Here is an 11,950-nt window from a genome sequence, read left to right as displayed (position 1 = left end):
ATCAACTGGAGCCAAAGAGTCTAAACAAATACCAGCAGTGCTGAAAGCAGCCGAACATGAAGATCAAGATTTGAGATGGTTATGAATAATTTTTTCTCTAATGTCTAAAATTTTATTTGTAAAGAAATCCATGAAGTCACTACTAGTTAAAGTGAAAGGAATACTCGGCTCTACAGAGCTCTGACTCTTTGTCAGCCTGGCTACAGTGCTGAAAACAAAACATATATTTATTTTTCCCATTTTATTCATCAGTGTTTTAATTTTCATTCATCACAATGAAGCACTGGGAAATATATTACATGACAGGAGTGTATGTGATTTAATATAACGTCAGAGTGTCCGGCGGTCCCTGAAGGCAGCACGTCACCGGCGTCACTACGTGATATCCCTCCGCGGGAGAGAAGCGCGCGGCCCTTTCCCTCCCTGTAGCACAGGATGCGAACGGGCGGCGGTGAATCTACGAGACCTGATCTGCGCTGACGCTGTTAACGTTTCCCGCACAATCCGACTGAAAATACACCGAGCGAGCAGCCAGGGAACCTCCGCCACCCATATAACCGACTGAACCCGCCCCGTGGCTGGCAACGACCGAGCTCCGTGGAAGAAATATAATCCGCTGTGGGCGCTGCGCGGCAACCGAAAGTAACGGAGTGAAGAGGCAGCCGGGGGAGGAATGGAGCTCATCACGATTCTCGAAAAAACCGTCTCTCCAGGTGAGTCCCGGCCCCGTGGACTGTGCACACCCAGCGGCCCGGACCCGAAGCCATGCCTCGGGCCGGCAGGTGCGGTGTTTGCGCGGCGGCAGGCTTAATCGGAGCCCAGGAGAAAGTTGGATTGGAAGGAGGGAAATCATGCTAGCTCGCGGTGCTAACCCACCAGCGTTACGGCCTGACGCCGCTGGTGACTTAGCACTCCGCCCGGCATTAATCACAGTTCGCCGGCATAGTTAAGCCGTCAGCCTGCTCGGGAGAAACAAGAACATGCTGTCATGTCACCATCATGTGTATCTGGTCCCAGAGGGGGCGACGTGCCGGCTGCCTGTCTTCGATCAGAACCCGCGACCCTGCCCATGCCTGGGTTAGCAGTTAGCTAGCGCATTAGCTCGGACCATTCAAACTGTCGGCCGCTTCCTCGCTGCCCTGTCCCGGCTAACGCCGGTTTATAGCCGCCGCGGGCACAGATGAGCCATTCTGGTTGCGAGGTGACCTGTGCCCCGCTGCTTTAATCGGAGTTGTCGCAGTTTTAGCGGCTTCGCTGATTGCGCATAAAACTTTGTGCGCGTCTCTGGAAACGTGTCGGCTAGCGTTAGCCTGGTAGCAGAGTCCTGAAGGCTAACGCGCACGCTGCGGAGTCGGCTTGTTCCTCAGCTTCGCCGGGCACTCCTTGCGGGGCGGGGGTTAAATTTTATAACTCTAATGTGACTCATTAGTGCGGGGCATCGACCCAGAAGCCGCGTGTTTGTGTGTGAACAGCCGCTGAACCGGTCTAACCGCTGTTAGCCTGTCCGCTAACAGCCCCCTCCTCTCCCTCTCCCCGCAGACCGGAATGAGCTGGAGGCGGCGCAGAAGTTTCTGGAGCAGGCGGCCATAGAGAACCTGGTGAGTATGGGGGTGCAGGGTGATGGAGGGAGAAGCAGCCGGAGCTCAGGCTGCTGCGGGCGGAGACGGGCCGACAGCAGCTGGAGCCCGCCGGCTTCTCTTCCTCCTCCTCTGCTGCTTCCTCCTCCCCTTCCTCCCCCTGCACGCGCTCACGCACACTTCTCACATTAAAACCCCCCGTCAGCCCCCGATGCATGCTTCAGTTACTCAGAGGTCTTCATCAGAGGGTGAAGGTGACTCTGCTGCTGACCCTGACCTTTGACCTCACAGGCTCTCTAAGTATAGACGTTAACTTCATGCAGACCAGGAAGTAGATTCTAGGATCTCTAGAAACACCCACAGAGGTGCTCTGGTTTCTGCTGGTCAGATGACTTGCAGGTTTTTGTGTCCAGGTGTGTGTGGGCAGGTGTGAGCAGGTCTGTTTCATGTAGGAGGACCACAGCTGGCTCGGGCGGTACCCTGAGGATGGTTTGTTTCCAGCTGTGAAGCAGTTGATCTCCACACTGTTAATGAGTAAGCTGAGGACGTCTTTACAGTCAGGATCATTTAAGCAGACTAACCGTTCCCCTGAGAAATGTTTAAACTTTACAGATTCATTGATCTTCACATATAATTCAAATCAAAAAATGAATTTACAGTACAGGTGGAGGTGATGGTGAACACAGGGTCCTGCAGGTAGTTGCAGGGCAGGACTGGGGGAGAGTTTCAATCTTGAGCAGCAGTGGAGCTATGAGGAAACTGAAGTCGCTGCTGCCGTCACGCATCGCTGAAGGCAAACCGGGCGAGAGCCTGAGCAACAGGTTCACACTCAGATCAGATCCAGGTGCTGCTTCTTTTGTCATCTCAGTCTGAGCTAAACTAAACTGTAAACTGTATATCGACGGTGACCAAACAGAAAAAGCAAGATGAGCTTTTAGAACACAAATAAATCGATTTTGGTGCATGAACTGAACAGATATTACAAACTCTGGGGTCACCCAGTGACCTCACAGGGTGAAAGAGAGAAGTGCAAACAGAGTTATCAGGTATCTCGCAGTATTTTGTGGTATAAATGGAGCAGCTTCACAATAAAAGCTTAAACTCAGTGTTTGGTTCAGCTCCATCTGAGGGACTGGGGTCAGTCAGACCATTGAGAGAAGTGATTTTCTGGCATGTTTTGGTGCTCTGACCACCGAGGTCGCGCTGCAGGTCTGAGGTAAACAAGTCCTCTCCAGGTCCAACTCAGACTCACCACCTCAGATGTGAAGTCTGAGTTACTGACCAGAATGATGTGAGTGGTGATATCTGCAGAGCTCCATGAGAAGGGTCAGAGTTGTCCAATCAGCTTCCTCTTCTGCGATGATTTTGGGGGGGGGGGGCAGGATGAGGTTGGAGCAGCTCAGTTTAGCCTGATGAGGTCACTGACAGATGTAATCATCACAGCCAAAAACACGACTGAATTATCTATTTATTTATTATTTAAAATTTGAATCGTTTCAATCCAGATGTTTCAGCTGGAGGATGGTTTCTGCATGCTGAACATCTGGACTTTCGTCCTCTCTGCTCCAAACCTCAGAACAAACCACGTGAACATTAGAGGAAAAGGAAAGTTCTCATTGGACGAGGAGCTGATAATTTATTTTGCCGTGAAAGTTCAACACTGAATGCAGCAGGAAGTTTATCGCTGTCAGCAGAAACGCAAAAGAGAAGTTTAATAGAGGTCACAGCTGGATTTTCACTGGGAGGTCAACCACCCTGTGACCTGCTAGCTTCACCTGGCTGAGGTTAATGTTCGTGGATTTCTGTCTGTTTCTCCTGATCTTACACCTGCTCGTTAGCAGCAACTTTGATTAGCTTCTAGCTTGTATTACTGCCTCCTTTTGGCAGGAGCAGGAAACATGATGCAAACCTGTTTTATTCCACAAATGATCAAATTATTTTTAATAACTTAAATACTCAGAACTTCCTCAGTTTTTAGTAACCAGAGAAGAGGCCCGATGATCTAATAAAAACTTTGTAGATACAAAGTGTCATCAGTAAAAAACAGAACAGCAGATTTAAACGTTTGCTGCTCGATCGAGAATAAACTTTTAGGTTGATGCTCGACCCATAAATCAGAGCAGACACTGACACACTGACTGAAACACTCGTGTGATTTTCTTGCCCTCCTCCTTTTCCCTGTCCAGCCCACGTTCCTGGTGGAGTTGTCTAAAGTGTTGGCGAACCCGGGGAACACCCAGGTGGCTCGCGTCGCTGCTGGTCTGCAGGTGAAGAACTCGCTGACCTCCAAAGACCCCGACGTCAAGGCGCAGTACCAGCAGAGATGGCTGGCCATCGACGCCAACGCTCGCCGCGAGATCAAGAACTACGTAAGCACTGAGTAAACCGCCGCTCGGCTGCCTCCTCCGTTGTCTGTCTTAATGTCTCCACGTGTCTCCTGCAGGTTCTACAGACTCTGGGCACAGAGACGTACCGGCCCAGCTCGGCCTCGCAGTGCGTCGCCGGCATCGCTTGCGCCGAGATTCCCGTGAACCAGTGGCCCGAGCTGATCCCGCAGCTGGTCGCCAACGTCACCGACCCGTCGAGCACCGAACACATGAAGGAGTCCACGCTGGAGGCCATCGGCTACATCTGCCAGGACATCGTGAGTGATGGCGAGCACGTTAAAGCAATTCACCTGATTGTTACCTGAGCAGCTCACTCACCTGGGTGTTTCCTTCAGGACCCGGAGCAGCTGCAGGAGAACGCCAACCAGATCCTGACGGCCATCATCCAGGGCATGAGGAAGGAGGAGCCCAGTAACAACGTGAAGCTGGCCGCCACCAACGCCCTGCTCAACTCGCTCGAGTTCACTAAAGCCAACTTTGACAAGGATGTACGCCGCTTTTTCCAAACCCCACCCCCCGTTTATTTAACTTTAAACGCACAGAAACACGTGACATAACATTAGGTACGAACACGAAGGTGACGAATGTTTAACTTCTGTTTCAGACGGAGCGACACTTCATCATGCAGGTGGTCTGTGAAGCGACTCAGTGTCCCGACACCAGAGTGAGTAACCCCACGACCTAACGCAGCCGCTCTGTCCCCTCTGTGACCTTTAACCCCTCACCTGCTGTGCCTGTGTGCTGCTTTCAGGTGCGTGTGGCGGCCTTACAGAACCTGGTGAAGATCATGTCTTTGTATTATCAGTACATGGAGACGTACATGGGCCCCGCTCTGTTCGCGGTAAGACAACATTTACGTCGTTCTATTTCATCGCATAGATGGAGAAACCTTTATTTAAACTCCAGAGGTGAACGGTGACAAACATCATAGCTGATTGGCCTCTTTGCCTCATGCCTTCAAAATAAGAGTCTTCACAGACCTGCAGAGAAACTAAAATAAACCAGCTGATTGTCAGTGCTGTGAGCCTCCAATCAGTCTGAGTCCTCTCATGAGCACATCTGCTCTCCTGGTGACCCCATTTTTGTCCTCTTCCTGTTTCTGTCAGATCACCATCGAGGCGATGAAGAGCGACATTGACGAGGTGGCCCTGCAGGGCATCGAGTTCTGGTCCAACGTCTGTGATGAGGAGATGGATCTGGCCATTGAGGCCTCAGAGGTCAGCATGGCACTTCTTTAAGAAACAGCAAGTTTTTTTTAATTAACTTCTCTTTGTTCACCATTTGCTTATTTCCTGTTCTCTGGTCCAATCGCAGGCCTCGGAGCAGGGACGGCCCCCTGAGCACACCAGTAAGTTCTACGCTAAAGGTGCGCTGCAGTACCTGGTTCCCATCCTCACCCAGACCCTCACCAAACAGGTAGCTCACCTGTCGGAGCCTGAGCCCATTTACCTGTTTGTTTTTCGGTGATTCCGCCTGTTTGAGATCCTCCTTCTCTTCCTCCTGCAGGATGAGAACGACGACGATGACGACTGGAATCCCTGCAAGGCGGCCGGCGTGTGCCTGATGCTGCTCGCCACCTGCTGTGAAGATGACGTGGTTCCTCACGTGCTGCCCTTCATCAAAGAGAACATCAAGCACCCTGACTGGCGTTACCGCGATGCCTCCGTCATGGCCTTTGGCTCCATCCTGGAAGGACCCGAACTGAACCAGCTCAAACCGCTCGTCATACAGGTGAGAGACCGTGCCCGGGTGGCTTAGCGGTGAAGTCGGCAACCATATGCATATGCCGCGTTGTGGTGTGGGTGGCGCAGGTTTGAGTCTTTCGAGTGTCTTTCCCCCATTGTCCTCTCTGTCCCTGACCTGAGCTCACCTGATCTCTCTGTCACACGGTTCCTTCTGTGCATTAAACGCCACCCCCTGCTCCCACAGGCAATGCCCACCCTGATCGAGCTGATGAAGGACCCCAGCGTGGTGGTGAGGGACACCACGGCGTGGACGGTGGGGAGAATCTGTGAGCTGCTTCCTGAAGCTGCCATCAATGAGGTCTACCTGGCCCCCCTGCTGCAGTGTCTGATTGAGGGACTGGGGGCGGAGCCTAGAGTGGCCTCTAACGTCTGCTGGGTGAGCTGCCGGCCTCTGCTGGACAGATGTGAAGTCTTGGAGACAAATCTGCTGAAACACTTGCTGAGATGATCAAATCAGTTCTCAAAAGTTTTAGTTTTTTTTAATGTTAAAATGGAAATGGCATTTAATGAAGTCGTTTCACGGCATGTTGAAAGCTGCGGTTGGGAGCTGGTCTCCGACATCTCCATCTTCACACACTTTGAATCAGTGATGTTTCAAAAAGGATTTAAAGGGGAAGGTTTGGCGTGGTGTTGAGACCTGAAGGCCACGAGTTCGTGTTCGGTCACAGTTTGACCGCTCGCCTGTGACCTCATCGTTCTTCTCCTGCAGCTTGTTCTACGTTAACGTGCTGTAACGTTTATTGTGTTGTCTCTCCATCAGGCCTTCTCATCTCTGGCTGAGGCAGCGTACGAAGCCACAGATGCCGCCGAGGACCAGGAAGAGCCGAGCACCTACTGCCTGTCCTCGTCCTTCGAAATCATCGTCCAGAAGCTCCTGGAGACCACAGACAGGTATGACGGACACAGACGGGTATGGGCTGGTGCAGGCAGGTAGAGGCGGTGGGTGCAGGAAATTCAGAGTCCGTGTCGCTTCACACTGATGTCAGTGCTGCACCTCCACATGAGGACCACAGCCTGATGGTGGTGTGACCACTTCCTGGTTTCGGTATGAAGTGAGGAACTTGAAAATGCAGAAGAAGAGTTTGCAGGCAGATAATTTCCTGTTAACCGTCTCTGGAAATGCTGCAGCCATCACGCTGCTCTGTTTCCTTTGACTTCCTGGTTATAAAATGTTACAAAATGAATCTTTCATACCGCTGCAGCTTCTGTATCTTCAGGCTCCAACGTCCTCTGAAACCCTGACATCTTACTGACATCACTTCCTGTGATTCCTCAGTCAGAACGTTTAAATGTTTTCAGAGTAAACCAGCTCAGTCTGAGGCTGCAGAGTCCCTGCAGTCCACGTGTGATCTGAGTCCCTGCATCCATTTCTGGGTTGGGCCAAGCTCCACCTGAGATGATTTTTAGGGAATCTCAGCCTGAAACAGTCACATGACCTGAACAGAGGTTCGGTCTGTGTCTGAGAAGCTGACGGCCTTCCTGCTGCAGTGACATCAGCACTGTGAGCTGTTCTGACTGGTGTGTCTGCTTCCTGTTTTCTCAGGCCCGACGGTCACCAGAACAACCTGCGCTCGGCGGCTTACGAGGCTCTGATGGAGATCGTCAAGAACAGCGCCAAGGACTGTTACCCCGCAGTGCAGAAAACCACGCTGGTCATCATGGAGCGGCTGCAGCAGGTCCTGCAAATGGAGGTGAGGCAGAGACGAGGACGCCGTCTGAGGGGCGGAGCAACACTGACGCAGCTACATTTTGTTTTTCCAAGAATGTAAAAGTTGCTCACAAAAGAAAAATCTTGAAGTCTGGGGAAAAAAAGTAAAACACTGACTCAAAAATATAAACAGGAAATCAGTTTCAGTCAGATTATAATGTGCAGCTTTTAATTTGAAAAGCACTGGCTTCACACCTCTTAATGTCTTGTTTCTCCAGTCTCACATCCAGAGCACCTCAGACCGGATCCAGTTCAACGACCTGCAGTCGCTGCTGTGCGCCACTCTGCAGGTGAGCCAGCACACCTGAGCCTTCGCTGTGTTTGTGCTCTTATTGTGGCGGTTCTCTGAGCATTTCCTGTGTCTGTGCAGAATGTTCTTCGTAAAGTGCAGCATCAGGATGCCCTGCAGATCTCGGATGTGGTGATGGCATCTCTGCTGAGGATGTTTCAGAGCACCGCCGGCTCCGGAGGCGTGCAGGAGGACGCTCTGATGGCCGTGTCCACACTGGTCGAAGGTACGCAGCGTTTATCTGATTAACTGCAGAACGAGGGAGCCGATGGGACCGTGTGATGGCGGCACTACATTCAGGGGCGTGTCTCACTCTGCGTGTTTCTCTTCCAGTTCTGGGCAGCGACTTCCAGAAATACATGGATGCCTTCAAGCCGTTCCTGGCTATTGGACTGAAGAACTACGCCGAGTATCAGGTAGGACTCACGCTGCTGCTGATGACTTCCTGATCTTAAAGGATTCTCCTTCATCCTTATGATGATGATGATGATGATGTTTTTCTGAAGGTGTGTCTGGCGGCCGTGGGTCTGGTGTGCGACCTGTGCAGAGCTCTGATGTCCAACATCCTGCCTTACTGTGATGAGATCATGCAGCTGCTGCTCGAGAACCTCGGGGTGAGGAGGAGGAGCTTCTTTATCTCTCTCTTCACTGTTTCCTCCTCCCTACTGTTAATCGATCAGCCGATCGATCCTGAGTTTGGTCTGTGATGAAAACTCATGCACCACGCTGACCGTGATGTAAACAAACCAGCTTATCTGAGACCACCACTTCCTCCTTCACTTCCTGTACTTTTCTAACCTGAGCAGAGTTGGGATGACATCACTGCAGCACAGATTTAGACAGCAGCGCCACCTGCTGACTGCTCTGATATCAGGAAACGGCCTGTAGAGAAACTCATGAGGGTTGTTTCATTTCAATCGACCTTTGACCCCCTCACAATCAGCTGGCAACCAAAGCAGTTTTACGCCCGCTGCCAGTCAGAGTCTAAAGACTGAATCTGGTTTTCTTTGAGCACGAAGCTCCAGGTTCGGGTTCAAATACTAGTGGTAGTGGTGCAGTGGGTAGGCGTTCACCTTGCAGCCGGAGGGTTGCCAGTTCGAGCCCCTGTCCCTGTGCTGCGTTGTGTCCTTGGGCAAAGACACTTAAACCACATTGCCTAATGGTAGTGCTGGTCTCTGGCTGCATGACCGCAGATGCTCGTCTCTGGATGAGTGATCTGGAACCATCATTTCATTGTGTGCCTTATGCGCACAATGACAATGAGTTGAATCTAACATCTAAATGTGACGACCTCATTGTGACCCAGAGAGATCACCTGAGCTCCTCTGGGGTGTTTCTCCTCCTCCCTGAGGAAGAATTGATGATAAAGTGATGAAGTTTCGACCTCAGAGCTGCAGTTTTTATAAAGCTGAATCTTTGTCCCCTCGGTCCACCTCATACAGATGTTCAGGTGTTAAACATCTGTCTGTTTTCAGAACGAGAACGTCCACCGGTCGGTGAAGCCTCAGATCCTCTCGGCGTTTGGTGACATCGCTCTGGCCATCGGAGGCGAGTTTAAGAAGTACTTGGACATCGTTCTAGACACCCTACAGCAGGCCTCGCAGGCTCAGGTGGACAAGGTAAAGCCCCGCCTCCTCACAGGTGTTTGAGCAAACAGTGAAGCTGAAACTTGGGCTCTCGGTCTGACGCTCCTCAGGCTCTCTGAGCCTCAGGTGTAGAAATGGGTGATTGATCCTGAGTTTGGTCTGTGATGAAACCTCATGCACCACGCTGACCGTGATGTTAAAACCAACCACGTTTGTCTGAGACCTCTGACCTCAGAGTTTTACTCCCTCTCTGTTCGTGTTTACCTGATGCACCTGAACCATCTGTTTCAGACGGACTACGACATGGTGGACTACCTGAACGAGCTGAGGGAGGGCTGCCTGGAGGCCTACACCGGGATCATCCAGGGCCTGAAGGGGGACCAGGAGAACGTGCACCGTAAGACAGAACGAACACACACGCAGCAGCAACACTTTAGGTCCCTGTTTGTGTGTGAGACAGGAAACGGCAGCACCTGCAGGCTCAGGTGTGCACCGAGAGCCGAGGAGCTCAGTCTGCATGTTCCTGCTGTTTATAACCATGTACTGAATGCTAAAGGGGACTTAGAGTGTTGTAACTGTGATCACATGACCACACCTCCTCCAGGTGACGTCAGTTCCTCTTCCCGTGCACAGTGAAGCGGGAGGCTTTAGTGACGTCGCAGACAAACGCGGGTCTTTTTCACCCGGGAAGCTTCAGGCTGCGGCCGAACTGCCACAGCTTCCTGGTTTTGCGGGACCCAACAAACAAACATTTCAAACTGACTTCATGTGTTTCCTTTTCTTCCTGCCTCACCTTCATCTCTCCCTCTTCCTCCCCGTAGCTGACGTGATGCTGGTCCAGCCTCGGGTGGAGTTCATCCTGTCCTTCATCCACCACATAGCTGAGGATGAGGATCACTCTGATGGAGTGGTGGCCAATGCTGCTGGACTCATCGGGTAAGGAAGGGGTCATCTACAGTGAGATGAAGACTCCTCCATGTTGGCTGGTGATGGCGGTCCTGGTTCTATTCTGGAGGGTCGCTCTGTTTTGAGTTTTTCAAATTAAAAGCTTCAGTTTGTTTGACGTGTTGTTTGCTTCCTCAGCGACCTGTGCACGGCGTTCGGTAAAGATGTGATGAAGCTCGTGGAGGTTCGCCCTCTCATCAACGACCTGCTGACGGAGGGCCGACGCTCCAAAACCACCAAGACCAAGACGCTGGCCACCTGGGCCACCAAGGAGCTTCGTAAGCTCAAGAGCCAGGCCTGGTGAGCGTGAGCGCCACACAGCTTCCTGTTTGTTCTTCTCTGACTCCTCCTCCTTCTCACGCTCTGTTGTGCTCCTCCTGCAGATGGCGGCCGGTCGCCGTGTCGGAGCGAGAGATGAGAGACATCAGAGGACAATGAGGACAAATCGGCCCGCTGGAATTAACTCTTCTGTGTTTGTCGGCGTTTCGCTCGAAGCAGCAGAAGAAGAGATGAGTGTCTGTGTGTGAGCGCGAGAGAGAGACGTGTGAGCGAGCGAGAGATGATGACATCACACCACCTTCAGTTCCTGCAGGCGATGACCCCGCCTCCCCCCTCCCCTCCCCTCCCGGACGCCCTGTGGACTGGACTCTGACTCCCCCCCCTCCTCCCCCTTACAGAAGCAACACCCTCCTTCCACTCCTCCCCTCTCCTCTGCCCGCGGCCCACCTCTTTTGCTGTGTAGCTGGGCTCTCCTATGACATCACAATGACGTCACCGACCTGTCGCTGCCACCCCCTGGCTCAAGGGGAGGGGGGAGGAGGGGAAATGGACAAAAACGACTCTTTGTGGAATCCGATGATCGAGTGACTGCGTGGACTTCTTCTTCTGTGGAAAACTTTGGATTTTTGTTGCTCTTACTTTTCTTCTTCTGAGCACTAAAAATGGCGGTGGAGCTGTGAGGGACAAACGCCTCCGCGCGCTCCGTCTCATCCAAACAACGGCAGCACTAAATTCCTTCAAAATAAAAGCAGAAGCGATGCTGAGAGGAGCGAGTGCCAAATGGGAGTAGTTGAGCCTGGGCATGAGCGAGCGCTGCGAGCTGCTTCAGGCTTCCTCGCTGCCGCGCCTGCTTTGTGAACGGGTCACTCACCTTTTTGCTTGTTAAGATTTCAGGTGATTGAAGACGTTTGTATGAGGTTCTATTTTTCCATTGCTATGATGAAAATAAAGTGAAAATGATACGAAACATTCCCCGAGCTCTTCTGTGCTTTCGCTCCTCTTCTCGGACTCCTGGACTCAAATGTTTGGACTCTGCTGATTGGACGCTGAACTCTGGCCGCCTCCCACTGTCGGTCTGTTTACCCGACACCACAAAGAACCATGATTTTTGTTTTTTGGGGATTTTTGGAACTCACTTCATGGCTTGTTTGGTAGCAGCAGCTCGGCGGTTGCTCCTCGCTGCCGGGCGACTTCCTGTTGGGACGTTTGAAAAAGTTAAAAAAAATAAATAATTGACACGAAGCTTCGACGCTGCAGAGCGCGCTCAGTGCCGTCTCCACTCCACGCCCGGAGCGCTTCGCTTTCAGTCAGTAATGATGAGGCTCGCTGAAAGGGAAGTAGCTCCGGCTTCGGAGGGCTTTTATTTTGTAGAGGCGTGGCAGCTGTAGGGAGCAAGCACTTCCTGTGTTGACCCGAACCTGGAAACTCGATTAT

General features: G+C 51.9%; 1 protein-coding gene and 1 non-coding gene across 2 annotated transcripts; both read left to right on the top strand.

Annotated features, from left to right (window-relative positions):
* Nucleotides 1-392: 392 nt before the first annotated feature.
* Nucleotides 393-11,748, top strand: kpnb1 (karyopherin (importin) beta 1). The gene is made up of 22 exons (XM_030735704.1): nt 393-713; nt 1,540-1,598; nt 3,764-3,946; nt 4,021-4,221; nt 4,300-4,452; nt 4,569-4,628; nt 4,716-4,805; nt 5,071-5,181; nt 5,279-5,380; nt 5,471-5,695; nt 5,894-6,085; nt 6,470-6,600; nt 7,253-7,400; nt 7,636-7,707; nt 7,788-7,932; nt 8,040-8,122; nt 8,213-8,320; nt 9,182-9,325; nt 9,584-9,689; nt 10,114-10,228; nt 10,376-10,537; nt 10,621-11,748. Coding segments are annotated over exons 1-22 (2,631 nt in total). The 5' UTR covers nt 393-673; the 3' UTR covers nt 10,622-11,748.
* Nucleotides 9,898-10,038, top strand: LOC115785316 (small nucleolar RNA SNORA79). Its single transcript, XR_004020352.1, has one exon. It is a non-coding gene; the product is annotated as a small nucleolar RNA SNORA79 (small nucleolar RNA).
* Nucleotides 11,749-11,950: the final 202 nt, after the last annotated feature.

This window comes from Archocentrus centrarchus, chromosome 8 (assembly GCF_007364275.1).
Source record: "Archocentrus centrarchus isolate MPI-CPG fArcCen1 chromosome 8, fArcCen1, whole genome shotgun sequence".
Classification (NCBI taxonomy): domain Eukaryota; kingdom Metazoa; phylum Chordata; class Actinopteri; order Cichliformes; family Cichlidae; genus Archocentrus; species Archocentrus centrarchus.
Note: the sequence above shows the minus strand (reverse complement) of the source record. Positions and strands in the feature narration are given on the sequence as shown.

What these genes read in the sequence shown, in the direction of transcription:
- kpnb1 (XM_030735704.1), top strand. Translation starts at nt 674, where the DNA reads ATGGAGCTCATCACGATTCTCGAAAAAACCGTCTCTCCAG. An exon ending in GCTACATCTGCCAGGACATC is followed by an intron (nt 4,222 to 4,299) that starts GTGAGTGATGGC and finishes TGTTTCCTTCAG; the next exon opens with GACCCGGAGCAGCTGCAGGA. An exon ending in AAGCCAACTTTGACAAGGAT is followed by an intron (nt 4,453 to 4,568) that starts GTACGCCGCTTT and finishes CTTCTGTTTCAG; the next exon opens with ACGGAGCGACACTTCATCAT.